This window comes from Delphinus delphis, chromosome 4 (assembly GCF_949987515.2).
Source record: "Delphinus delphis chromosome 4, mDelDel1.2, whole genome shotgun sequence".
Taxonomy (NCBI): domain Eukaryota; kingdom Metazoa; phylum Chordata; class Mammalia; order Artiodactyla; family Delphinidae; genus Delphinus; species Delphinus delphis.
This window is the reverse complement of record NC_082686.1, coordinates 81,199,303-81,226,053: the sequence shown is the minus strand read 5'-3', so window position 1 is coordinate 81,226,053 and position 26,751 is coordinate 81,199,303. Positions and strand designations below refer to the sequence as shown.

At 46.7% G+C, this 26,751-nt stretch overlaps 1 protein-coding gene across 5 annotated transcripts in view; it reads right to left on the bottom strand.

Annotated features, from left to right (window-relative positions):
- Positions 1-15,638: 15,638 nt before the first annotated feature.
- The window catches only part of DGKG (diacylglycerol kinase gamma), a 128,119-nt gene continuing 117,006 nt past the window's right edge, over positions 15,639-26,751 (bottom strand). For 3 of the 5 annotated variants that reach the window (XM_060010980.1, XM_060010981.1, XM_060010984.1), the window contains one exon: positions 16,722-16,864. Coding sequence is in view for 2 of the 5 variants with exons in the window: in XM_069540643.1 (XP_069396744.1) it covers positions 16,540-16,619; positions 16,722-16,864 (223 nt within the window). In the remaining 3 variants the exon portion in view is untranslated. Of the gene's footprint in view, positions 16,620-16,721; positions 16,865-26,751 lie in introns of those variants that run through there. The other 2 variants (XM_060010983.1, XM_069540643.1) reach the window with 1 other exon arrangement.

The following is a 26,751-nucleotide window of genomic DNA, read 5'->3' as shown; positions in this document are numbered from 1 at the left end:
TGCCTGTTCCTTGAGCACATCACCCATCAGCATCCTGCTCTACCTCTGAGGCCCGTGAAGGGTCCCTGCATGAAAGAGCCTCAGGTTGCTGGGCTTCTGGGGGATCTCATGTCTGATCTTTAGAGTTTTCCTGCTCCTTTTCTATAGTAGGTTGTCAAGCGGAGCTTCTCAATACATTAAGAACACGCTTTTCCAGCAGCCCCTCATGTTCGCTGGGATTTTCTGCCTCCGATGTACCACGTGCTTGGAAATCAACGAACCAAGGGAGTTTGAAACGGGCGTCCACGGGTTCTGAGTGGGAGCTAAAGGGCCCCCTCCAATGAGGAAGTGGATGAACTTGAATGTGTAGACTTGACAAAATCTATTTTGACCTTTCAGAGTCCTCTTTTTTGCTTCCTTCTGTGCCGTTAGTGGACAGTTTCCTACGGCCAGGGGTTAACCCTTGCTTGGATGTGCTCAGATTTGAGCCCCTGAAATCTGAGTAGCAGGGTAACCTAGAACTCGCCCTCCTCCAGCTGTGAAAGGCTTGTGGCGTTGCCCCACCATCCTACTGGGCAAGCAGGCTGAGGGGATGGTGGGGCTGGGAGGTGCGTTCTCTCACGGGCCCGCTTCACGGTGGCAGCTGGAGAGCGGGTGGTGGCTCTTTCGGCTATTGGCTTGGTTTGTGAGTGCCCACCCCGGCTCGGGCTCTGTCAGGCCTGTGAAGGGGCTGTATTTATTTGGAGTTGGACAAAGGGAAGATCAACTCTGACCAACTGGTAATAGAGCCCTCAGGTGAAATGCTCCACCCGTGTGGATTCTATCACAAGGCTTCAGATGGGGCGTCCAGCCCGCCCGTTCACCCTGCGGCAGTCTTCCCGCCTATTGCCACCTGAAGCCGAACAATCAGCGTGTTTAAAACAAGGAGGTGGCTTCTGCCGACCTTTCCCCACCTAGATTCTTGCGAATCGTCTGTCTCTGGCCCCCAACCTCTGGGATGTAGGGCAGCTTCCATTTAAACCAGAGCCCACCTGAAAACCTCTCCGCACCCCTGTTCCTCTCCCTTTTTTGCCTTCTCGCCCATGAAAAAGCCAAACTACTTGGCCGGAAAGGTAGACTTTGAGCACAGCATCTCGTCCCAGGAAAGCTCTGGCTGCTCGGCAGCACAGAGGTGCCGGGTGCTCTGCAGTCAGGCTCTGCCTCTGGCGGGACGCAGGTGCTCGTAAAACCATCAGGGACCGTGGTTTAGAGGCCATTTCCCGCTGCTGGGCCATCGCTGGGTATCTAGGAGGCTAGAAGTTCGGCATCTGACTCTTAAGAGGGATTATCCGCTTGATGTAAGCGAATGCTCAGGCATCTCATTTGTGGCTTATTTCGCGTGTTTGTTTACTTTTTACTGAAGTATAACATACATACAGGAAGGTAAACAAATCCTAAGTGTGGAGCTTGATGAATTCTCACAAAGCAAGCCCCTCTGTGCATCTAGCATCCAGATTACAGAACATTTTCAGCTCACGCCCTCAAAGGACCCCTCACCCCCCCCCCCAGTCTAGTGACGGCCCCTCCCCCTGCTCTACAAGGGCAGTCACCATCTGGGCTTCCAGCATCACAGATCAATTTTGCCTGGTTTCGTATATTACACAGATGGAAGCCTACAGTACATACTCTTTTGTAACTGGCTTCTTCAACATTATGTTTGGAAGACTCATCCATTTTGTAGTGTGTACTTGTGTTTTGTTTATTCTCTTCGCTGTACAGTGTCCCACTGTATGAATATATTACAACTGATTTTTCCATTTAATTGTTAATGGACATTTGGGCAGTTTCCAGTTTTTTGCTATTATTAATGACGTTGCTTTGAACACTCTAGTGAGACTCTAGTATATGTTCTTTGGTAAATTGCAACCTGATTTTCATTGTTCATTTAAGATATAGTCACAGAATTCATTTTCTTGTCTTATTTCTTTGAAAAGTGGCAGAGACTCATGACAAAAATCTCAAGATCACAGAAAGGTACAGAATGGAAAATAAACACCCCACATCACCTCCTATCCCTACCCATTCTTCAGAATCATGCACTATTAACAGTTTCTCAATATGTTCTACTGCCTAGACAATCATATCTAAGTATATGCATTATAGCCTTTAAAAAAACACAAATTGGACTTTACCACACTGTTTTTCTGCCCCCTGCCCTTGCTCCCGCCACCCATAGCACTGTAGAGGCCAGGTAATAAGAGGATGAGAGTGTTTGGCCATGAAAGGCAAACGGCCCTTCCCACCTGTTAGACTAGGCTGGGCTATAACTTTTAATAGGCCCTTACCTCATTAAGGTAAGACGCACGGGAGTTTACACAGCCGTAAATTTCATTTCCACGTCCAAAAACATTTGTTGAGTGGCCGGTGTCCTCGGCGTGGGGCTTGTCCGAGAAGAGCTCCCAGTCTGGTGGGAGGTGGGTGAAAGGCACAGGAACAAATAGCTATTATACAATGTTTACAGGTGTCGTAACCGAGGCCTGTAAATGGGTTCTGGGAGTACAAACGAAGGAGCAGTGAGTACATCCTGTTCGGGTCAAGGAAGGCACCAAAGAGGCTTGACATTTGGGCCAACCCTTGAGTGATTAATTACTAGGACTTTGCTGGGCAGAGTGAGGAGGGAAGGGCCTTCCAGGCAGAGAGAACAGTGTTCACACACACCGAGGCCTTGCGGTCCCTGGAGGGTCCGGCCGGAAGGAGATGTGACTGAGAGGGGGCTAGAATGAATACTTGGGGACAGGGTGTCAGGCATCTTATATAGTCATTCGAGGGGCGATCATTCACACTTTAGAATCATGGGATACACCTCATAGATGCTTACAGATATCAACCAAGAGGCACACGAAGACTGCTTCCAACATCATACCTCTGTATTGCCCTCCATTACAGCGTATATCACATTGTTCGTGTGTCGAGTCACCCATGGGACAAATTCCTCTAATAGGGACCCTTTGGACGCCTGTCTGAATTACCCATCCCCAAACATAGCACCTGGCACTTAGCAAGAGGTCACCAAAGGATGAATGAACATGTGAGTATGCAAGTGATTTCTACTGAACAGCAAACCCTCTGCTCGAGAAAGGGGGTGGCTGGGTTACCCTCTCTTGGTGGATTTGTTTTTATGCATGGCCTGCTTCGGCCTGCCCACCTGGTAGGCGAGGACTGAGAAGCATGTGACCTGGGCTCTGCCTAGCTCAGGTTGTGGGCTGAGAGAGGTGTTGCATTTTCTTAGCAGCAACACCTGGGCCCTGGGACACTGCCTTTCATTTCAGCCAGATCTGGGGTGGCATGGAATTTGGTGAGACCCTACAGCCTCGTCACAGCCCTTCGCAACCCAGAGCAATTCATACTGCACCAGAACACCCCAATCTCCCATTTGCATTTTGGAAATCCAGGCCTTGTTCAGAAGGAGGGGATCAGCCTCCTCATTGACTTGTTCAACCGACATCCTCCCCGACAGGTGCCCCCTTGCCCATTGGGCTGGCAATCTTGAACAGCTTTCTGTTTCTCCTTGGGCCTGCCTGCTCCTAAGTGTGGCCAGCTTTCTGGGATAGACTCCAGGGCACCTAGACCATATCCTTCAGGCAGACAAGAAAGATCAACATTTCAGTCTGACCACTGAGGAGTTTTCTTCATCAGGTAGCATCCTGGTTGGGAGGATTTCATGTGCCCTTTGACTTGAACTACCTTTGAAATCTTTCCTCACTCTTTTTTTTTTTTTTGCGCTATGCGGGCCTCTCACTGTTGTGGCCTCTCCCGTTGCAGAGCACAGGCTCCGGACGCGCAGGCTCAGCGGCCATGGCTCACGGGCCCAGCCGCTCCGCGGTATGTGGTATCTTCCCGGACCAGGGCATGAACCTGTGTCCTCTGCATCGGCAGGCGGACTCTCAACCACTGCGCCACCAGGGAAGCCCCTTTCCTCACTCTTCTTGCTCCTTTCTCCATAACCTAATTGCTTCGGATATTTATCTGGGTTTCAGCTGGGCCTTCCCACCTAGGAATGTTCATCTTGAACCAAGTAACTGACCTCAGGGTTTGTCCTGACAAGGTTGTCTCAGCCACAATAGAATATAAAAGCTAAATATGGTCTTCCTCTTCCTCCCTATATGTTAAACTGCCTTCAATGACAAGATGTACTTTCTCATTACGGGATCCATGTTTTATCCTTTCCAACCCACGCATCCTGACTGGAATGCAGGCAGCATTCATTTACAACTATGTGTACACCTTGCAAATGTAAATGGTAACGAGGTAATCCATATGGTAATATGGTAATAGCTCTATAGCCTCCCGTCTGGAACCAGTTCTTGATTTATTCAAAGATCTTCAGTGGGTTAAACTACCTCCCTCTGCTTCCCGGATTCACAGCCTTCTCTTGCAGTTACTAAGTTACATCTGCACTCCTTGTGTGGTGAATCAAGGTTGAACATGAAGCCAAACGCCCACTTCTTAGCTCACCTCCATCACTACTAACTGACACAGGCTGGGATCTGGGACCCTCTGCTGCAGTGCTTGCACCTGGACAAACGTCTCCTCGAGGAACAAAATACAAAGAAACCATAAGGGACTAAAGATAACAGCGTGCACGCGCAGTTGGGGCAAATTCTTGACACAAGATACAAAAAGACCAAAAAGACCCCAACTGCCGCTTCTGTAGATCTGGAAGCAAAAACAGGGTGTCAGGAGCAAAAGCAGCATACTGTGCATGCCCCCTGCACTCAACACCACCAAAGGGGTGGGCAGATCACCTAAGCCCCCCCTCTGGCCCGACCCCTGGGCCCACCCCTACCCTCGCCCCATATAAGGGACCAGCTCGCCAACCCCCTTGGGGAGTGAGCAAGGGAACAGATTACTTGTTTTTGCTTCCCTCTGCTGCAGCAGGGACCCCAATAGAGCCTTGCCGGAATTTCTTGTCCGGACTTTAGTCAATTTCTCTTGCTTGTGGAAGGCCAAGAACCCTGGCCGGTATCATAACTACGTGACTGTTGGCAGGCCATTTCACTGCTCTGCACATCAGTCTCCTACTCGAAAAACGGGAATCACAACTCCTGCCTCACAGAGCTGTTGGATTGTTCAGTGACAGCCTGAGTGACGATATCCAGTGCCTAGTAGGTGTGGGCAGTGAACCTGGATTTCCCTTATGGCGCTGCCACTTGCTCAGTGGGTGAATTTGGGCATATTCAGTCTCTCTGAGACTCAGTCTTATCATTTGTAGAATAGAGATGATAATGCAAACCTTAAGGTTTCCGAGGAGGAATAAATACAATATTCAAAAAGCACATAACGGAATGTCTGGCATAGAGTAAAAACGTAATACATCTTCTCCCTCCCCTCTTCTCTGTATGACTGTAGCCACTAGGTGCTAACCTTTCATGACCCCTACTGATTCTTTCAGTATCCGCCCCCACCAACCCTGGTAAATTAAAGAGTTCCCAACATTTTACTTCTCAATGTGTTATTTCCTCCCTTGTAGATTTCACTTAGTGCTTTCTTCTTAACTACTTTTCTCTGATGTCTAGTGTTTCTTCTTCTTTGATTTCTGGAGGAACTAAAGGAGCCGGGTTGTATCGCGGGACAGAGGGCAGAAAGCCTTCATGAAGGCTGTGCTGTTTGAATGGGACCTTGCGGAATGCAGAGGGGTTTAGAGATCATAGGCAGAACAGGGTGATAAAGGCACAAATGTGCCTGAGTGTGTGATATGTTGGCGGAAAACGGGTGTCATGTGTCTGAAGCAATGGTTTGTAAAGTCACCCAGGTGTCCTGGCTCATAGCAATGATAATTTTCTTAGCAGACCACGAAGTTTTTTTTTTTTTTTTAAAGACTACCACACCTAGAAAAATGGTACAGATGAACCGGTTTGCAGGGCAGAAACTGAGACACAGATGTAGAGAACAAACGTACGGACACCAAAGGGGGAAAACGGTGGGGGCAGGGGTGGTGGTGGTGTGATGAATTGGGTGATTGGGATTGACATGTATACACTGATGTGTATGAAATGGATAACTAATAAGAACCTGCTGTATAAAAAAATAAATAAAATTCAAAAAATAAAAAAAATAAAAAATCATTAAAAAGACTACCACAAAAGCATGTGGTATATAATTCTATCACATGAACCAATAACAATTTTATTAGTAGAAAATGATAATTTATTTTACATGTACATATAATACCACAAGCATGAGCACATGTCTGTGAAATAAACAAGCTGTTGAAGACACGTGATGGGCTCTTCCTGAGGCTTTTCCATGAATTTTCACCAGGGACTTGTTTTTTTGCTTTGCCATCTGTAGGCTCTCACTAGCGCTAGGCAGAGCTGCTGGTGCCAAAGGTTTAACAAAAGTTGATGGGAGAAAACTTAACGTTGGGGAAAATTGTATCTTTGAGCACAATTTGGACAAGACTCCATTATTCCATTTTAGTAAAGGAACATTTCTTTCCATTGGATGGGACTTCTGAGGGCCACTGAAATGCAGCCTGCCATACCAGAGGGCTGGGCTGGATGCAGGGGTGGGTGGTAGGGAGGGTGGGGGAGGTGAAGGGCAGAGGAGGGTGAGTTTGGAGGGAGTTGGGTAGGGACTGTGTGTTGGTGATCTGAGGAATCTGGATCTGATTCCTTGAGCAAGAGGGAGCCAAGGTAAGTAGTTCTGGAGTAGGGGAGGGGCAAGTGGAGAGGGGAAATCTGCAGAAGACAAATCAAATGGGTGAAGGGTGGCTTGAAGCGCATCAGAGCAGAGAGGTGAGAGGAAAATCATGCAGCTTTCAGATGAAGAGATAGGGGGATCGGAAAAGCATCTGTTAGATGCCTTCTTGTCCAGGGCCAGATCACTCCAAAGTGCAAATAAACAGGACGGAGTCCACAGGAAGGATGGGGAAGGCTGTCTATGGGCTGCTGGTGCTCTGAGTGCCTCAGAATGACTGGCATCAACCCAGCACACCCTTCTGCTACTGCTTTCTGCCTCTGCTGGCTGGCAGAGAGGAGGAAGAAAGGAGGTCTAAATCCCTTCAGTGAGTAAGTGATTAAGCACACGCCAGGTTGGGGAGGAGGCTTGTGTTTGCTCCTCCCCCTGCCTCCCTGCCCCCCCAACACCAGGGATTTCTTCCAGGGGCCCTTCATCAAGCCTGACCATGAATGGTAGAGGTCAATTCAAGCTGTTTTCCACCGACAAGTAACAGAATCCTGCACACTGTTACATTTGTTATTTTTAAAGACTTGGTACATTATTACTTGTTAAGGGAGTGGGGATCAGAAGTAGAATTTGTTCTTTTCAACAGGCAGTCATGCGTATCTATCATGATACTTAAAATTTTTTTAAATTTATGGCCTAATTCCAATCAGAGAAATTTTGGATATTTAATACTCGCTTTCTTAGTTTCCCTCAAATTGTTTTTAATTTTTTAAATGAGTTTTCTTAATTCACCCAAACTGGGAATTCCATCTTTGAAAAGTTTTTAAAACATTACAGATTATAAAATCATTATATACCCATTGTGTACAATTAGGAAAATACAAAAAACAATTAAAAATAAATGAACAGATACCCATAATTCTAGAAATGAATACTGTTGACATTTAAACATATTTTTTCCCTGTCTTTTTCTGGTGGGGGGGGGGCACTGTTTTTCATAATGGAGATTTTTTTTTAACATAACTTTGCATTTTACCTAGCATGATATCATAGACATGTCCCCCAGGGCATTAAACATTCTTCATAAATTCCATTTTTAAGTTTTGCCTAATGTATCTTCTTATGGCTATAACATCATTTACTTGTTTCCCTGCTGTTGGATATTAGGCTGTTTCCAATTTTTTGAGGTTAGAAACAACACTACCATGAACATTGTGTGTGTGTGTGTGTGTGTGTGTGTGTGTGTGTGTGTGTGAGTATAGGTGTGACTGTTGGAAATCTGGCCATACTTTGTTGCCTATCTCAGATGAGGGTCAAAGGCTCCCTCCCATTGTGAATGACAGCTGTCAGGCAAAGGAAGGGCTGGGCCAGAGGCATCCATCTGGCTCCTGGGAGAGGCAATAAAACTCAGAGCACAAGGGTGTTATCAACATCAGGGAGGTCTTGCAGTTCCACTTGGTAATGGGGGAATCTAAAAGACAGTTTTCAAAGGAAACATAGAGGTTTTCAAAAAGTCATTTGAATTGATTGGGTTAGTATTGCTTGGCTTTTAAATTACATGTGTTAAAAGATAGAGGATCTAATGAGTAGAGAGTAGCAGTTGCTTTGAATAAAAACTGGTAGGAATGGGCAGACATTGTCTTCTGTGCAGGGCGGTTCCCTTGGTGAAGCGGTCCCCGGGGAAGGAGCTTTGGGGTCAGCAAATCAGAATTCTGACTCGAGCTGAGCTATCTCAGGGCAAGTTGCTTGGCCTCTCTGAGCCTCAGATTCCTCACTTACAAACTGAGGTGGATGAGGACACCGTCATGGCTCACCTGCAGTTTGTTGAGAGGAACTGAACACCAAGTAAGGGGAAGGAAGTGGTAGCTGAGGCTGAGCCCTGAGGAGTTGCTAAGGCATGTTCCTGACCCAGAATTCTAAATAGTTGTGCCTGTCCTCAGGACAGCCCAACCCAGAAGACTCACGCTTAACAGGATATGGAAATGAAGGGGGAGTCCTGGGTTATATTTTCAGAATCCACTGCAGGGATCTTAAGCGATCTCTCTTCAGGCGTTTAATAAATGGTTTAATTTGCACACACTGGGTTTCCATAACTGATAGTTCAACGCTGTGCTTCCCACGCCCGCATCCCCCAGCCTGGTGGGGGACAGGGCTGGGCTAAGAGAACGCTGAAACATTGCATTCCTCCCTCAGACACTTTAAAACCCTGCAATCAAAGCTGAGGCCTTATTCGGAAACAACTGTATCCGATGACAGCTTATTATGGAAGGTTCTGAACTTCTAAGAATTCCTTAGTAGGAAACAAACAAAATACAAAGATCTCTTCCGAATTTTCTGCCACTAGGAATTTTTATATTTCTGACTTCTCCAACCGTGCTGCATGTTTGCTAAAACGTAGGCACACAGATACAGGGCATGTGATGCTTGGGTGGGCGGAAGGCTAGCTTCAGTGGGCCAGGGAGCTGGAGAAAGTTTGGTTCAACTCCCACGCATTCCTGGGAGGTAGATTTCTCCATTAGCTCACCATGGACATCAAGTAAAGATTTCTGATGGGAGTGTGTTGGTGTGTTTTCAGATCCCAGGCACTTCTGAATCTGTAGAATGATAGGAAAGAAAATCTTGATCACCTGTCATGTATGGGATGCTGACAGGCCCCAGGAGGTTTTATTTAGAGATATTCCAGGGGGAACTTACCATCCTGGCTTCATCTGCTCTTCTCTCTCAGGAGGAAAGAGTTACGCTTTTCCTGCTCCCACCCTGGACATTTTATTTTCACAGTTCTCTGAAGTGTCCTCAGAGAGCTAAGCGTCAGGCTGAAGGCTCTGTGTATCTTTGCAACAGATTAGAACATATTCACATTTTATTTGTTCCCAGAGCAAATATTTCCCTTGGAATGAAATTGAAGCAGCGGAACAGGATCAGGCAGGACCGGCCACCAAAGACAGTCCCCCCAGCCCCCAGGGCCTACACAGTTGGTTCTCCCCTATTGGCTCACTTAGGCCATAGAGACCCATATTGATTCCTCGATTCATTCAGAAATAATCAGTGAGTCCCACCCATGAACCAAGCACTGTGCTGGTTACAGAAATAAAAAGAGAAACAGATTCTGTCCTCGAGGGCTCATGGTCAAGTAGAGGAGATAAGAGGTGTTTGTATATGAATGACTCTAATCTAGGTGAGAAAGATAAAAGTCTTCAGAACTCAGGAGATCAAATGCTCTGAGGTAGGTGATTATTCTGTGTGTATATGTGTAAGGGTGGGAGGACAAGTGGAAGGTTGTGATGTGTATGTGCCTGTGTGTGTGTGTGTGTGTGTGTGTGTGTGTGTGTGCGCGCGCGCGCGCATGCTAACGGGAGTAAGCCTATGTGTCCGTAGTAAGTGGTGGTAGTGAATGTGGGTGTGAGTGTGTGGTAGTGGAGGTGCTATGTATGCGTGTGTGCATGTGTGCGTGTGTGTGTTGATCATGCTGGTGGTAGAAATGAGGTAGGAAAGACTTTTAGGCAAAGTGGGGTGGGTAGAAAAAAGATGGGTGGGGTATATGTGTATGGTGAGGTGTGTGTGTGTGTGTGTGTGCGCGCGCGCGCATGTGCGTGCGTTGTCCTCGGTCGTGGTAGGGCTGAGAGAGGGAAGGTCTACTGGCAAGTGCAGACGGGGAGAAGGAGGAGGGCCCGGCAGGCAGAGGACGGAGCCACGGAGATGGGACAGCTCTGGGGGGCATGTGCCAGGGGAGGGTGGGTGGTAGGAACTACGCTAGGAGGGAGGGTTTAGTTTTGATAAATGCTTTCTGATCAAGACAATGACCAGTTGGCACACACCAACTGTCCCTCGGCCTAAGCTCCTGCTAGGATCTTGGGTTAGAGGAGTCTTTTCCTTCCCTGAAGGTCAGACCCCAGCTAGAAGTCAGGCCTCCTGACTGAATCTCCGAGTGTTCACCGGGCCCCTTCTCAACCTGCACTGCTGCACCGCGGGTGCTTCTTACGGTTTCCAGTCTCGCGAGACCTCAGGACAGCGAAGGTGGATTCTACTGGCTTCGGGGCAGAGGAGGGTTAAATGCTAGGATCCCGGAGGCAAAGGTTAGAAATCAGGCAGTGTGTAGCTACCTGCCAGCAGAGCAAGGGGATCTCTAGCACCCTCACAATTCACGGGCTGCCTGGGCTAGGATCTGCATTTTGTGGAGCTTTTTAAAGAACAAACAAGGAGGCAGATGGTAGGAGCTGGCTCCCTTTCTCAAAGTTTGGTTTGCTTTTCATTACTTTCCCCTTTCTAGATAGGGTCAAAGCTGCTGCATGATTAAACCTTGGCCAGAGAAGAATGTTTTATTTCCATTTAATTAGACAAGGAAAAGAAACTAACATTTATAGAAAGTCTAATATTTGCAAGATACATGTCCTCTTCATAGTTCTCTGAGAGGTAAATACCATCATCCTCATTTTAGAGATGAGAAAATTAGGGCTAAGAGAACTAAGGTAACTAGCGCAAAATCACTCTGATAACTTCTGTAGTGAGTTCCCCATCACTGGTCTCCTAGCTGAAGCTTGAACCTGTCTGTTTGCCATAAAAGACCACGCTCTTTTTATAACGCTTCCTGAAGTTTAGGTGGCAGCATGATATAGTGAGATGATGGTGCATTTTGTCACCAGATGGACATGGTTTCAGACCCAAGCTCTTCCCTGTACTGATTGGGTATGTGAGCTTGTATTCCTTCCTTCCTTGGCAAATATTCAAGGGCCTGTTATATTCATGTTAAGCACTGAGCTGGGAACATATCAGTTAACTTCACAATCCCTGGCCTCTCAGAGCTCCAGTCTGATGGATAGTGCAGACCATGAAACAGGCAATTGAGATGTAGTTTGAGAAGTGCTGTGATAGGGAGGCACCAGATGCTATGGGAGCTTCTCTGTCCAACCTGGTAGCCACTGACCCCAGGCTAGTGCTGCCAATGTAAATTAAATACTGGATTTTGAAGACTTAGTATGAAAAAAATAATGTTAAGTAACTCATGAATAATTTTTATATTGAATACAGGTTGAAATGATAATATTGGGCTGGCCCAAAAGTCCGTTCGGGTTTTTCTATAACATGAAAAACCCGAACAAACTTTTTGGCCAACCCAATATTTGGGATATGCTGAGCTAAATAAAATATTTGATTAAAGTGAATTTCACCTGTTCCGCTTTACTCCTTTTACATGCCTATTAGGAAATTTAAACTTACAGATGTGGCTCACATTATATTTCGATTGAACGGCTCCACTCTGGAAGAATAAAGACATGGGATGATATTTCCTTAGTGCAACGATCTAAGAACACTTATCATGTGACTGCCCCAGGAAGGCACACAAGAGTTGCTTAACAAGTAGGAGTTTCTTTCCTTTTCCACATCATCTAAGTGGCCACTGTGGAAAGGGCTGTTCATTGTGGGACCCTCAGTCCTCTGATGTGAAGAGGGTGTCAGGCGACAGCTCCAGAGCCTCTAGTTCAGCCCCTGCTTAGTCTTTGGGTCCTACTTCTTGAGAGGTAGCTGTTGCAATCCTTCTCTCCCCTCCCCCCAATAAAAACCAGGGCTGGCAATCAGATGAAATAAATGTTGCTTATTGCCATGACCCCAAGCCATCTTTGCTTTTCTTTATTTTAGCAGAGGAAAGTCATGTGCAATATTTTGAGTCTGATGTTCAATATCTTCATTGAGTTGAAAGAAAAGAGGAACTGTTGGATTCATGATAAGGTCTTTTTTACCTATTAGATTCATAAAACTGGGGAAGGTCTTGGGAATTGACTAGTCTCACGGAGATGCTTCCTTCTCAGAAAGTGAGACTTTGAGAGGCTAGGTGGCTAGCCTTGGGTAACAGAGCCAGCCAAGCTGGATGGGACCAGGAACCCACTCTCCCAATATCCCTGTTCAACATGCATCTGCCACCCCACATTACCCATTCTTCTCTGAGATGCTCCCTTCCAGCTCCTCCCTCCCAAAGGCTCTCCCTGTTGGGCACTTCGTCCTCTTCTGTTGCCTTCTCTCTCTGACTTGGTGTCTTCCCTTTAATGTCAGGGGTGGCAGAAATGGAAGTCAAAAGATGGAGATAGGATAAAGGATGGGAAGAAATTAACAGGACAAAGTGGAACAGGAAAAAAAAAAAAAAAAGATTTTGAATAGACATTAACAAATGAAGCCAGGGAGACTTTCTTGGCCTTAACAGAGGTTCAAGTGAGAAGACAACATGGGTGTGTTTAGAGGAGCCTGGATTTGGCTTGAGCCTGGCCATATGGCTTTGAAAAAACCTTAGTTTCCTCATTTTTAATCAACTTCACTGGGCTGTAGTGAGGAGTAAAAGAGACCATGTTTCTGAAAGGACTTTGTGATCTGTGAAGCACCACACCCATGGTCGTTATTAGCACTCATTAGAGGATAGGAGATGTCTGCTGTGAGAGCAGGATGAATTAGCAGGGTGATACAGGTGCCAAAGAAAGCTAACGTGGCATCCAGAGCGAGGATGCGGCTCTGCACTTGTCCACCTGTTTCTGTGCTGTGTTCAGTTCTGGGAATCACAGTTTAAGAGGGACCTTGGCAAACTGTTGTCAGTCGCTCCACAGAAAGTTGCGAGAATAGCTTAGGGTCTGGGAGTCATGACATATAAGGGATGATTCAAGGATTTAGAGGATGTTTAGTCTGGAGGGAAAAAAAATAAAGAGTTAGGACAAGGGAGCTGTTTCCAAATATCTGAAAGCTGTCCTGGAGAAGAGAGGAGAGATTTGTTTTGTGTCGCTAGTGGCCAAGTCAGGGCCCAACGATGGGAGTGAATGGCCGGCGGATTTGGGTGCAAGAGGAGCCTATCTAAGGCTCAGAAAACCACTCCCGAATGGGCTTCCTGGGAAGGTGGTGGGCTGCCCATCAGCGGAAATCTTCAAGCAGATGTGGGTGTGCACAGACAGATGCGGTGCTGGGGAATCTGGCTCTGTCTGGAGGAAGGGCTAAGTGCTCTCTGGGAGCCCTCCCATTCTGAAACCATGACCATGTCCTTCTGATCTCGCGGATCTTTCTTTGCTGCTTCCATCACCACTTTTTGCCGCCTTTTGACTTTTTGTCCCCACCCCCCCGTGAATGGCTTTAGAGTTTTAGATCCAGAAATATTTCTGAATAATATGGGATAGTCTGGTTTAATGGAAAGTGGGAGGGAAGAACATCTAAAAACAAAGTCAGTTTTATTACTTTTAAGGGCACACAGTAACCTGTTACGTGGGGGAAGGAGCAGGAACATGGTCCCCTGTGTTAGAAAATCTTGTAAATGTTAACAGCAAATGGCTCATTCTTCACTATTGTTTAAAACACAAACACAACTGCTTAAGGCCTTTGTTCTTGAATGCACCAGCATTCTCCTCGTTTACCCAATTCTTTTGTTAGCTACAGAGATTCAAGAAAACTCTCACTATAAGAATTCAGTATCATAAACAATTTTCCAGATTCATAATTTCAGTGTTTTGCTGATTTGGTAACATGAAATTCTGTCCAAGAGGGGTTTTCTTGAATTCTTGCCTCTAGAAAAGCCGTTTTCTTGAGGAAAATATTTTTCATGCATAGTTAGTGTTTCAGCTGGGAGGGTGATAGCTGAACCTCCCCAGCTGAGTGGGCAGCTAAGCTATTTCCAGCATTTCCTTCTGCCCCCAAGTAGCAATTATGCATCTGTCTCACAGTGGCCCTGCCTCAAACATCCTAACCAACATTTCAGAAACCTCCATCTAGACTCAGAGGCACAAAATAGAACTCGGTAGATCCAGGTGGAAGGGGGAGGGAATGGGTAGGAGTGAGTAACATTTTGCGTAGATTCCCTGAGGTTGGAGTCCATGCCCAGCCCCGGGGATGACAGCAGGGACATGGAGACTGAGGGTTCCAGGTGTGAGTTCCAGGGCTTTCGTGGCAGGAAGAGCCTGGAGAGCAGACAGCAATGGCTCTTCAAACCCTGGGGAGTGGCCAGTCAGGCCAGGCTGGGCGGGGAGATGGGGGCTGAGAAGGCAGCAGGAGCCTGCGGTGAGCAGCTGACAAGCGTCCTCGGCTCCATCCTCGGGGGCTGCTGCCCCACGGCAGCGCCCAGTCCCCGAGGCTGCTGTGTTGGACCCGCACCTCCTTGCCCAGCCACATCCAGGTGTGACCTTGGACCCTTGGCTCAGGACAGCCTCCACCTGGAGACCAGCTGAGGGACTTGTTCTTGGGGTCTGAGCTCTGGGGCGAGGGGCAGCCAACTCTGATGTGGAGTCCACGGCCTCGCTTCCCCTTCGCCCTTTCATTGCAGACCAGCTTCCTCTCCCGGTCTCTTCTGTCTAAGTGTGCTCTTCTGCAGGCTCCTCCCAGAGTGGTCCTGCCCTCTAGCAGGTGTGGTACAATGGTTCTCCAGCTTTCGGAGGCACAGGGATCTATCAACAGTTATAAATGTTATATTTATAACATTATAAATGTCAGGTCTCAGGGTCCTACTCTCAGAGATCGTGATTCAGGAGATCTGAGTCGGGTGCAGGAATCTGGACTCCCAAATGTTTCTGATGGTGAGCAGTCCATGGGCCACACTTGGAGAAACACTAGTTTAGAGGCAAGAACCTGAATCTGGGGGTATGAGAGAGACAGCACTAGGATACTTATCGTGCTACTTGCTGAGCAAGCGCATCCCTTTTTCTGCATCGTTTCCTAATCTATAAAATGCTAACCACTTCGTAAGGGACTCTTCAGATGTCAGTGACATTGTGTACCTAAAATGTTTAGCAGGTGCTTCTTTAACAGAATTTCTGGCTTCCTCTCCCCCTCCTTCAATCTCAGGAAAGTGGCAGTAGAGTTTCCCTTCTTCCCTGTCTTGGCATATCAGTGGTACCCGGCTCCCCCAGCAGCGGGCAACTGTGGAGAGGCTACAGAATAGTCTAGAGAAACATGCACAGCTCCAGTGCTCTTGGCTGACCAGACAATCCTGATTTCTCAAGCCATGGCATGAAAAACAACCCACCAGGAGGTCAGAGGCCAGCCATCTGCTACCATTTTTATTTGCAGTAAACCACAGAGTCAGACATACACACACACCGTACGTTACAGAACAAGTCCACAGCACTCTAGGCAGGCAGACAGGCAGGCTGGAGCAGGCACCCACCATTACAGAACAACATATCTAGGGGTGGGCGTGTGGGCAGTGGAGGTGGACGAGCCTGGAGGGAGGGATCTGGGCCCTGGCACTGTCTAGCTAGTTGCTGCCTCAGTCTCAGCTGGTAGAGTCTGCATTTAGGGGCTGCAGTTGAGGGGTGTTAGAACCTTTAGCTTCATTCAACCTGAGCCCAGAGTCACCCCCGAACACGGAGGTTTGGCTAAGTTCCCTAAGAGGAAGCAGTGCTTTTCTGTTGGTGGAACTGAATTTTCTCCGAATACACTGGCAATTAGAAAGGGTAAAAGAGGTCTGATACACAGAAGGGAAAATGTTTACACTTCACCGATTGGGTATGTGTGTCTGTATTTGTGTGTGTGTGTGTGTAGATGTGTGTATAGGTGGAGGACTTATCAAAGGGTTTCCTTGTAGTGTTTTTTTTCCATGTTGGTCCCCCAAATCAGCTGATTTCTGAGCACTATCAATCCTCAAAAGGGAAGGAAAGTAGATTCTTGTCTGAGGGGCTAGGAGTAGCCCTCTGGGATCAGCAGGGCTGAAGGGAGCCTTGGGGCTGGTGGAAGACCCACGAGAACAAGGATGGCAGCGTTTACTCCAGGTGAAGGCAAGATTGGTGAAGTGGGAAGGTCTTCAGAGCCCCCCTTGTGTGATAGATGGAGAAAGAGAAGTCCCAGAATGCTACAGGACATGTCCAAGCCCACATGGCTGAGACAGGACTGCAGTCCCCTCCCCGTGTTGCTCTTGTTTTCCAGGCAGGGTTTCTTCCTTCAAACCACCATAGCTTCCTTCCTCAGCAGCCTCGATGGAACATTTGCCAGATTTTTCCAAGATAGAAGGGTCTTGTTTTCTGCAGGGAGAGAAAAGCATCCATCAGAACCTCCTTAATAGGTGGTGGCTTCTTGGAATTATGGCTACTTGCTAACAATAATCCTTCCTCTGAGGTCTCTACCGAGCATTGAGGATGACGGTACAGAGAGGCACACAAGGTGACTTCTTCCCATTCTACAGGAGAGGGCAGCTGTGCTGTACGCTGGGTCAGCAACCTGCTGTCGGATCCTCTTCTCTTTAGTTGGATCTCCTGCCTCTTGCCATCTGGAGAAGGAAAAAAAAAGATGCTGCAGGTTTTGAAATCTGCTTCCTTGTCGGGTGACCTGCCCATTAGAGCACATGGCCTCTATCAAGACCATAAGCTACCTTGGCAGGTTCAAATAGATCAAAAGGGGCACATTCTGGGGCACCAGGCCCTGTCCAAGCATTGACCTGGCCTGCTCCCTACCTAAGGGCCTGGGAAAATGGCTTTGGAGAGGAATTCTGTATATGGTGACATAGGAACCAAGGCTGAATGACCACCACCTATTATTCAACGACCATCAGCAGAGCACAGACATTATGCCACGTGGACTACCAACTTGGTGTGAAAGGTTGGACTCAATGACATCTAAGGAAGGGCTTTTCCAGCAAGAGGGGCCTATGATTCCACAACTCCCTGTTCAATGGACTTTTCAGATCAATTGAGATAGTCTATCAAATTGTGACTCCAGAAGGGTTATGCTTGTGGGATTTTGCTTATTTGTTCTCTTTTTGTTGATTTTTATAGAATTCAAACCCTCTTAACTGCCATGGCCTCTTGTCCTTTCTTGTTCCTGATTGTTGTTTTTACACTGAAACTAATATACTTATGGTCTAGGATGTTGAACTATGTCATTTTGGGTTAAACGTCCCAACAGTTCTGTCCCCACAAAGGTGCTTTACAGCTGAGATGTGACTCAAAAGGTAAAGAGGAAAAGGAGTGTAGTATTGAACAGGGGGTAAGTGAGACCTTGAGGACGAGAGAAGCTGAAATGCATCCTGAGACTGGGCTCTGAACTATGTCCTCTGATCTTTTAAGCACAGACTTGCCTGGAGATAACAAAGTGGGTAGATATCGCTTATGATCACTCTGACCCTCCGATTTCTTGTAGAAACACTCTAAAAATAGAATCACGGGGGGAAAAATGAAGAGAAACATCATGAGGATAAAAGGAAGAAGAAAAAGTAGAAGCAGCGGACCCTGGGGGTGGGTGGAGGTTGAGAAAAACAGAATGTGATGGGAAAAAGTGGAGAAAAATAAGAGAACTGCACTGAAGCATGTTAAGAGGTTAAGGTACCTGCTTAGCAAATAGACATTGTTTAATCACAAACTTCTTATTGATGAATACATGAATAGATGCATTAACCATCCTCTCTAGCCCCATTTTTAATTTTTTTTGTGATATGCGGGCCTCTCACTGTTGTGGCCTCTCCCGTTGCGGAGCACAGACTCCGGACGCGCAGGCTCAGCGGCCATGGCTCACGGGCCCAGCCGTTCTGCGGCATGTGGGATCTTCCCGGACCGGGGCACGAACCCGTGTCCCCTGCATCGGCAGGCGGACTCCCAACCACTGCGCCACCAGGGAAGCCCTCTAGCCCCATTTTACAGGTGGAAAACCTGAGATATAATTTGACTTGCCCAAGTCCCTGCTGCTAACTGGTGTCGGGGTAGGAAAGGGAGCCAGCCCACGAGAGGAGCAGTGCAGAGCTGAGCAGAGGTAGGAGAGCGCTCTTCCCTGCCTGAGGCTGCGTGGGGAGGAGTTGCCCTCGGGTCGTGGCCTGTGAAGCTCTGAAGGAGACAGGCTGAGGCCCCAGCCTTCTCTGGCTTTGCCTCTGGCTAACCGGGCCTGGAGGGCCTGGAGTAACTGAGGCAGCGGCGTGGAGCGCGTTACTGCCGGAGGCCCTCCCCGTCCCTTTCTTTTCCTTGATGGCCACAGAAGAACCAAACCCTGACCTAAAATCTTCACTCCTCCTCGTGGGAGCCATGTGAAACATCCACTGGATTTGGAGGTTGGGCTCCTGGCCCTCCCTTGCTTTCTCTGTCTCCTCTCGTGTCTCTGAGTCTCCAGAGTGCAGTTCCCAAAAGTTTCTCTCCTCCCTCAAGAAGATGGAGGCTGGACAAGGATGGGAGTTCTTCCCAAGTCACGTGGAGGCACGAGCAATTTCCCGCAGACGGCCTGCCTCTGGGGACATCTGACAGATTTCCATAAATCCCCTTCTTTTCATCCCTTTGGGGGAAGACAGGAATTCCCATCTATTTTCTCTCCCTCTGCCCCAGACCCTGCTCACAAACATCTCAGAAGGAACACTTGAGCTGGTGTCCTTCGAGTCCTCAAGAAGGCTTCTGTCCAGGGAGATCAGCTCAGTGCTTTGTGCCCACCTAGAGGGGTGGGACAGGGAGGGTGGGAGGGAGGGAGATGCAAGAGGGAAGAGATATGGGGATATATGTATAACTGATTCACTTTGTTATACAGCAGAAACTGTTATACAGTTTAAAGCAGTTATACTCCAATAATGTTAAAAAAAAAAAAAAAAAGGCTTCTGTCCTCCGATCCCATTTTATTTCTCTCTTTGCTCCTCTGTTGAGATCCCAAGCAGGATGGGCTTATCACGGAAAAGAGCTGAGGAAAGGGCAGCACCACCGGGAAGAGGACTCAACATATGCAAGTGAACTTTGTCTCTGTTACTCCCCCTCAGGAGACCGTGTCCATTTTGAGCACTGGGATACAGGAGAGGACCCTGTGCTTCCTCTTCCCTGCTACCAAATGACTCACGAACAGCAGTACAGACAGGCCTCTGGCTCCGAGCAGACAGAGAAAAGGCAAGTCATGTTACCCAGAGGAGGCAGCAGGGGTGTGCAGACCCGGCCCGCTGTCGTCTCCGGAAAGGCCTGTCAAGAGCTCTTCTCCAAGCCCCAGGGAGCTCATGTGTTTTCACACCCATCAGTGGGTCCTGGGCTTCAGGGTGCCGGGGGTTAGGCTGGAGGAAGGAGCTCAGAAGAGACTATGTTCTTCCAAAGAGTGGGTGCTCTGGGAAGAAAACATGTTCCCACTGGCAGGAGGATGAAAACAATCTTCATTCCCGTCTTAGTCAACACCGACTCTCACTCCTCATGGCAGTATTGTCAGGAAAGGAGAAGGTGGTACTTGGTCTTACGAGCCCCATGGTGTTGGGAGATGGCGTGGTGGGCTGGGGTGTTTAATGAGTCAGAGGTCTGCAGCAGTGCACTGGGGGTAGAGATGAGAGAGCATTTCTTCCTGACGTTTAGGAAGTCGGATGGGTGCTCAGTTAGGTCCACCGGCCACAGGCTGGGAATCAGGCCTTGGGTGAACACCAGGCCTTGCTTCCCAGTTGTTGCTGCCACCTAGGCTGTTCTTAAATAATAACTCATTTCATTCATTGACTGAGATGGGCTGAATATTCTGAAACCTGCTGTCATTCATTTTACCGTCTTCCCTTTGGTTGGGCAGAGTCACTTTTGAAAGCAAGCCATCCAACCACCTTGCCCACTATGTTGTCCAGAACGTCTGCAGTCAGCCTGCCCTGACCCCAGAAGCCGAGCACAAAGCACGTGGAACATTACCTGCTCCCCTTACACTTTGCCCATTGAAAATGATAGCTCGCCCTGCGAAGGGGGCCTCACAGATGGTCTCTCGGGGCTTGACACAGCTCCAGTTCAGTTGCCCCAGCGGAGGGGGAGGGCCTGTCTGTACACCTCAGCAGCTGTCCCCTCCCCCAGTCTAGCTTCCTCGTCCTCACGTGGTGAGGGCAATAACCAGAACCGGTTTTTATATGGTTTTTAAACAAACCTGCAGATATGATGTTACTGTTTTATTTGTCCCAACTAGTACTGTGCCTAGTCTTCCTGTAACTCCTACTGTTTTTTTTTGTTTTTGTTTTTTTTTGCGGTACGCGGGCCTCTCACTGTTGTGGCCTCTCCCGTTGCGGAGCACAGGCTCCGGACGCGCAGGCTCAGCGGCCATGGCTCACGGGCCTAGCCGCTCCACGGCATGTGGGATCTTCCCGGACCGGGGCACGAACCCGCGTCCCCTGCATCGGCAGGCAGACTCTGAACCACTGCGCCACCAGGGAAGCCCACTCCTACTGTTTTAAACAATATTTATTTCAAAAATAAGAACACGCATCCTTCAGGTACATTTCTAACTCCTCCAGGTGCTTTGCGTTTTCTCTCTGGCATCATCAGTGCTTAAAACACTCCCCGATTTAGTGTCTTTTGAGAATGTAGTTAACGTGCTGTTTACCTTCCTCTTTCCAGATCAATCAGGAATGTTTTGAATACAGCTAAGATCTTCTTGGGTTCCACCTAAAACTTTCTCCTATCAGTGACACAGCAATGTCATGGTTAACATCTACTTGTGACAACTGCATTCAGTCAGCTGAGAAATGACTGAGCTCAGATGCACAACACCCTGAAATCTTCCTTCAGCAACATGGATGACACACACAACGTTTAACACTTAAGATGGGATCCCCCGTAATGATGTATATGTAATATTTTGGTGTGAGGTGTCATGACATCTATAATTTAAAGTATTCCAGTAAAAAAAAAGATGAAGCAAATATGGCAAAACGATAACAACTGTTGAATTTAAGTGATGGGTCTATGGGTTCTCATTATACTTATGGCTCTACTTTTCTGTATGTTTGAAAACTGTCATAATAGAAATTATTCCCAGATGGTCTAATTCCAGGAAGTATATGTAACTGTGGGTGGGAGCTCCAGGAGGCTGATGGGGTGGATGGGAGTGGGAATTGCTGAGTCCTCGTAAGTTTATGATCGTTACCTTAATGCCTGGTGGTAGCACAGTGTGATGACAGCAAACCCCACACAGCAATTCAATGACATCCTCTATCATTAACACCTTCCATGCACGGATGGTTCTCTAAGTTAAAAGCCAACCAACCAACCAAAAGTTCTCAATCTTTTCACCTCAAGGATGTTGGGGAGAGAGGAAATATCCACCAGGAAAATGTATCTTTTCTTGAAGATCATGCCATTTTCTGGTAACCACTTGGTACCAGTTTTTGTTTTTGTTTTTGTTTTTAAAGAAAAGGACAAGAAAAATAAAGTTCATTAATTACTTTGAAAGTACTGTTGTTTAGTCCCTCCACAGTAGACTTTCTGGAATCTTTCTCTGGATTGCCACTTATATTGTGACATTTATAAATTCTTTTTTTTGGTATTATCTAACATAAAAAGAAATTACCATTTTTATTGCCCCTCACTTGTAATTCTTGCGAAGATTCCATTTTAAAAATAATTTTTTTTTGGAAGGGAAAAAGTTTTTTTGCATTATTCTAGAAGCAGTCTTTTTACTCCAAATTATGATTCACTCAACACATTTTTAAAAGGACACTTCAAGTCTCCATCCCACCTTTAGATATGAGGTACTAAATTCTGATGTTTGCCTGCCCGACCTCACTTCACTGGACCTTTGATGTGGTCTCTGTGTGTCCTTTAATACGATCTTTAATATTCTGTGAATACTCTGATCTGGCTGAACACCAAGGTGTTCACGTTGGTCCTCTCTTCTCTGATCGGTGTCTTAGGAGGCGGCCCCACTGTGCCTGGGAGAGAGGGCCTAAGAAGGGAGGTGGGCAAGGCGTATATGGACTTGCTGCCACCCAGACCTGCTCTGGCCACTGTGCCACTGCGCCCAAGCTAATGCCGTTTCCCACTCCAGCTCTGTGGAAGGGGGAGGGGAGGGACTTGGATTTCGTTTTGAGAAGGAAGTAATCATGCACAGGGGTGGGGTGGGGGTGGGTGGGTGTAGTAAATCCCTGTCACTGTGCTTGAAGCTCAGTGGCCTCAGCCAGGGTACTGCTGGCACGAACGTGGGCTCTGAAAGGCAGATCCTGACAGATCTGAATCCCAGATCTGCCCCATGAGATTTGCTCCGTTTCCTCACTTGTCCCATGGAAAACCGTATAACTCCGACTTCATAAGGTTCTGGTGAAGTTTAAAAGTGGTCATAAAAGCAATAGGCTTTGGACTGGACAATAAATGATAGCTGTTATTTAATAACCATTTCATCAATGCCTGGACATTTCCATTTTACCATGAACTCAACGTTAAGCGTTTTTAAGAAAAAAGGATTTCTCAGTCCTTTCTTCCGTTTTTGGACTGAGTGTTCAGGCTCATCTCCCTTGCCCAAATAAATCTGCTAGAAAACCCAGTTCTCGATCTCTTTTCATCTTTTGAGTCTGTATCTTATTATGCTGATCTCTTACTGTGTTGTAATTCCACTTCTGTGCTGTCTTTTTTTGTTTTGTCAGTTCTGACCTGACCTCTCAGAAGTAGACTGCAAATATTTCTGTCTTTTTGTCCAAGCTGAATTTCATATTTTCTGAATCATGAAGCTGCCCTCCATGTGACCTAGAAAGCCCTTTGATGATCCATATTTAGCTGTATCCATCACTCAACAGATGTCTGAGTAGTTAAAGGCCCTCATGAGCTCCCTCTACATCCTGTGGTTTCAAGTTTCTGAGTTGTTAGTTAAAAAGCTTTAATCCCTTCTACCCGCTTTCCCCTACCCATTCCAGGGTAGAAGGACAGATACCCATTTTAGCTATTCATTCATTCAACAAGTATTTACTCATTACCTGCTACATGCTTGATCCTGGGTTAGATGTTATCCTCTTTGCTTCCAAATTGCATTTTCTAATTTGACCCATTTAGACCCAAGTTTTTTGATTATTCCTCTAGAATCTTCATTGAGCATCCAATTAAATGGTCTCCTCTACCTGTAGTGTTTCCTGACCCCTGGGAGACTCGGAGGCTTAATCGCAAACCCTGGTGCCTTGCTATAATGCACCTGCCATTGCGTCTACAGATTCCAAGATGACATAGGTTCAGCTTGGGATCCATCTCAGGGAGTTTAGTTAGCCGGTAAGGCTGCAGGGCTCTGCTGGTTGGCTTCCACCATGAACGTGAAGAATGAAGTTGTAGCACGGGTGAAATGCCCTGCAAGTGAAGCAGCTAGTTTCCAAAAACCCCATGGTTTTCTGTGTCCCTGGTTTCCCACAGAGATGCTCAGGAGGAAGGATGCCTCTCTGCTTTTTGAGCTCTCTGGATCTTGCCATTTGATAGCATCTCTTGGCATCTGAAAGGCAGCCTGCCATTCTGTTCTCCCGTGGAACACAGATGGCCCAGCCCACGTCTATCACTAATGAGGATCACATGCAGAGCCTTCTTGCTGGAGGCTCCCTTCCACAACCCTAGCTCTCCTTCCCCGTGCAGGCCAGTCACTGCTGACCATGGCATTTAGGTCTGAGAAGCCTGCTTGCTGCTCTCCCACTCACAGAGTTGAATAGAAAAATCTATTAGGCGGGCCTTGGGAAACGATTCTCATTCAGCTAGAATTTGAAACATTGAGGATTAAGGGATGGCTGCCAGTTTGATTGCAAGGGTGAAGTTTTGGGTTCTAGCTGCCCATGGAGGCTGTTGAGTTTCCATATGAGCAAGCACTGGAAGTTCTTCAGTAGGAACATGAGTAGTACCTGTTGTCATTCTGAGCTTGTTAGTCCCATCCCAATACAGAGGTTGACCAGGTAGGACATCAATTTTTCACTGCTGTGTAATCTCACCCAGGATGATGGTAGGGTTGGAAATAGTGAGATAAGAAGGTTAAAGGCATTAGAATATAGTAGAAAAAGCATAAATGTTGATGTAAGACAGACCCATGTCAAGTCTTTGCTCTACTAGCTGCTATCTGTTTGACCTTGGACAAGGTACTTCACCTTTCTATACACTAACTCCTTTTTCTGTGAAATAAGCAAAATGCCCAGATCATGAGGATTAAATGGGATAGCACATGAAAAGGCCTTGACACAGTGCCCTGTACTCAGCAAGCCATAAATGAGAATTCCCTTTCCTATTTTCTTTCTATAGTAGAAATTAAAAATATGTACTTGAGTATGGTGGAACGTTAAGGTGAGCTAAAAATGACGGCCCCATGTGAAATCCTACACAATTCTGTTCACCTGTTTTATGCAAAACTTGACGGGTATTTGAGATGTAGGATAGTTTCTTTTTCCTTGCTATTTATTGCAAGTCGGATGCAGGTCTGGTACTCGTGACTAGGAGAACAGTTCCAAACTGCTAATATGAACACCAACAGAAATGCAAAATCTCTTTTGGGCTTAACACTGTAACTCATTCCTTTAACTTTCAGAGCTGCCAAGGAAAGGTCACCACCACCACTAGCTGCCCTTGAGGGCGCCAATGATTCTGGTCAATCCCGCCATGTACAAGTGTGGTCTAACTGGTCAGTACCAGTTAGACCAGAAAGTACTTTTCTAGAACAAGGAGCAAAGTACTTTAGAAAACTACTTTAAGAATATTATTTTCTGATCCAGAAATCTCTCTGGGAGTCATCTTTCACTCTTCCAGAAAACAATGGACACTGAGGTTTGCTGCTCAAAAGGAAGTACTAGACCTATTGGTTTAACACTGATGCCTACTAAAATAGTTTCAACAGCGTTTAAACAAGGTAGATCAATCACCGCTTGTTCCTCCTCAACTAGGTCAAGGCTCTTCCTATAAGAGCAGGTGGCTGTTCACTCCCTCACAAGTGAGCTCTGTCCATATTCGGCCAGCTAGCTCCAAGAGTGGTTATTAAACTGAATAAACACCGATCCTTTCCACAACTGTGTTCTTTAGACCTGGTTCTGTCCTCTAGAGCTGCACAGATGAAATCTGGCCCCTGGCAGCTATCCTGTTTTCCCCTTAATTTTCCCCCAAACCCTTCTCCACTCAGGAAGCAAAGAGGCCAGATCCTTGATTCTTGCTTGAAGACACGTAGGGGGGAACCATAAAAGTAGTTAAACAATCACAGAAGAAACTAGAAAGAGTGTCTTAAGAAGAGAAGTTCCTTGTCCTAGAAAAGTACTTTATGGAATATTATTGCAGAGGATGGTTACTTCCATGTTCCCATCTCCACGGAGAACAAAAAGAAGAAACGGTGGGCTTAAGGCAATGTTTCTAATCTATGGACGTCAACAGACAAATCAAAGTCCACCATTTCTTCTAGAAGGGGATCTAGTACTTGACCACAGAACTCTTTTGTTCATGGAGCATTTTATGGATACTGGTATTGTGTGAAACACATTTTAGGAAATTATGGTTTCAGATATGCTGCAGAAACTTAAACTAGACTGAAATAACTTCCTGATTGATTATGGTCAGATCCTGGGACTGGTGGCCAAGGAACACTGAAGTTTCCTTCCTTGGAGGGTTGGTAGACTTCCTCTCTCCCCTTCTCTCTCCCTTTAATATCAGCATTAGACATCCATCTGCCTGGGAGCCTTGGGGTGTAGGTCGGTGACACAGGGAATCTGGGAGTCTAGATCCTCCCCATCCCCAGAATCTGTTTTTATGGATCTCAATCATGGTAGTGTTCCACGGAAGGTACAGCCTAGCTAGGACTGAGGGTTTTGGCTAAGAGGAGAGGGGGCTAGAGATGGGAAAAGTTGATGCAATTATTTTTGGCAGGAGTTGGAACCAAAGCAGCAGGAGAGAGTAAGTTTTAAGACTCTCTGGCAAAGTAACTTCCTAATCTGTCACTGGGTATGTGTAAAAAAGTGATTAGTGGGTCTCTATATTTATCATGATTACTCACAAATATGTAATTTACATAATATATACAGCACATTAAGTACTATGTCACCTTATATAATGTCCATATGTATAATGTATATGCATGTTATGTAACGCCAGTCTGGAGGTTCTTCCAGATTCTGCCAAGTATTTCCTAATTTATTTGGCAATTTTAACATATCTTTTCCATCTGTGGAAAGAACTCTCTTGAGAGGAGCTGGTCTCTGACCTGAAATATAATCATTCTACTAAGTCTGTCTCCATTCTCAACTCACTGGAGGAAACCTACAAAGACCAAGTCATAATGAGATGCAACGCCTAGCCCATTAGTCCAGGGACAACATAATGTATTGAAGACTTCCTGTTTCATTCTTTTTACTGCTAGAGGGGTAGAACTGTGGGGGCAGGTGAGAACATGTCTGGGGCACGGCCAGAATCAGAATGCGATGAGGAATGAGGGAGGATTCTCCCCTGACTGCCTAACTTTGAGAAGTCACTAAATTATAGTAAG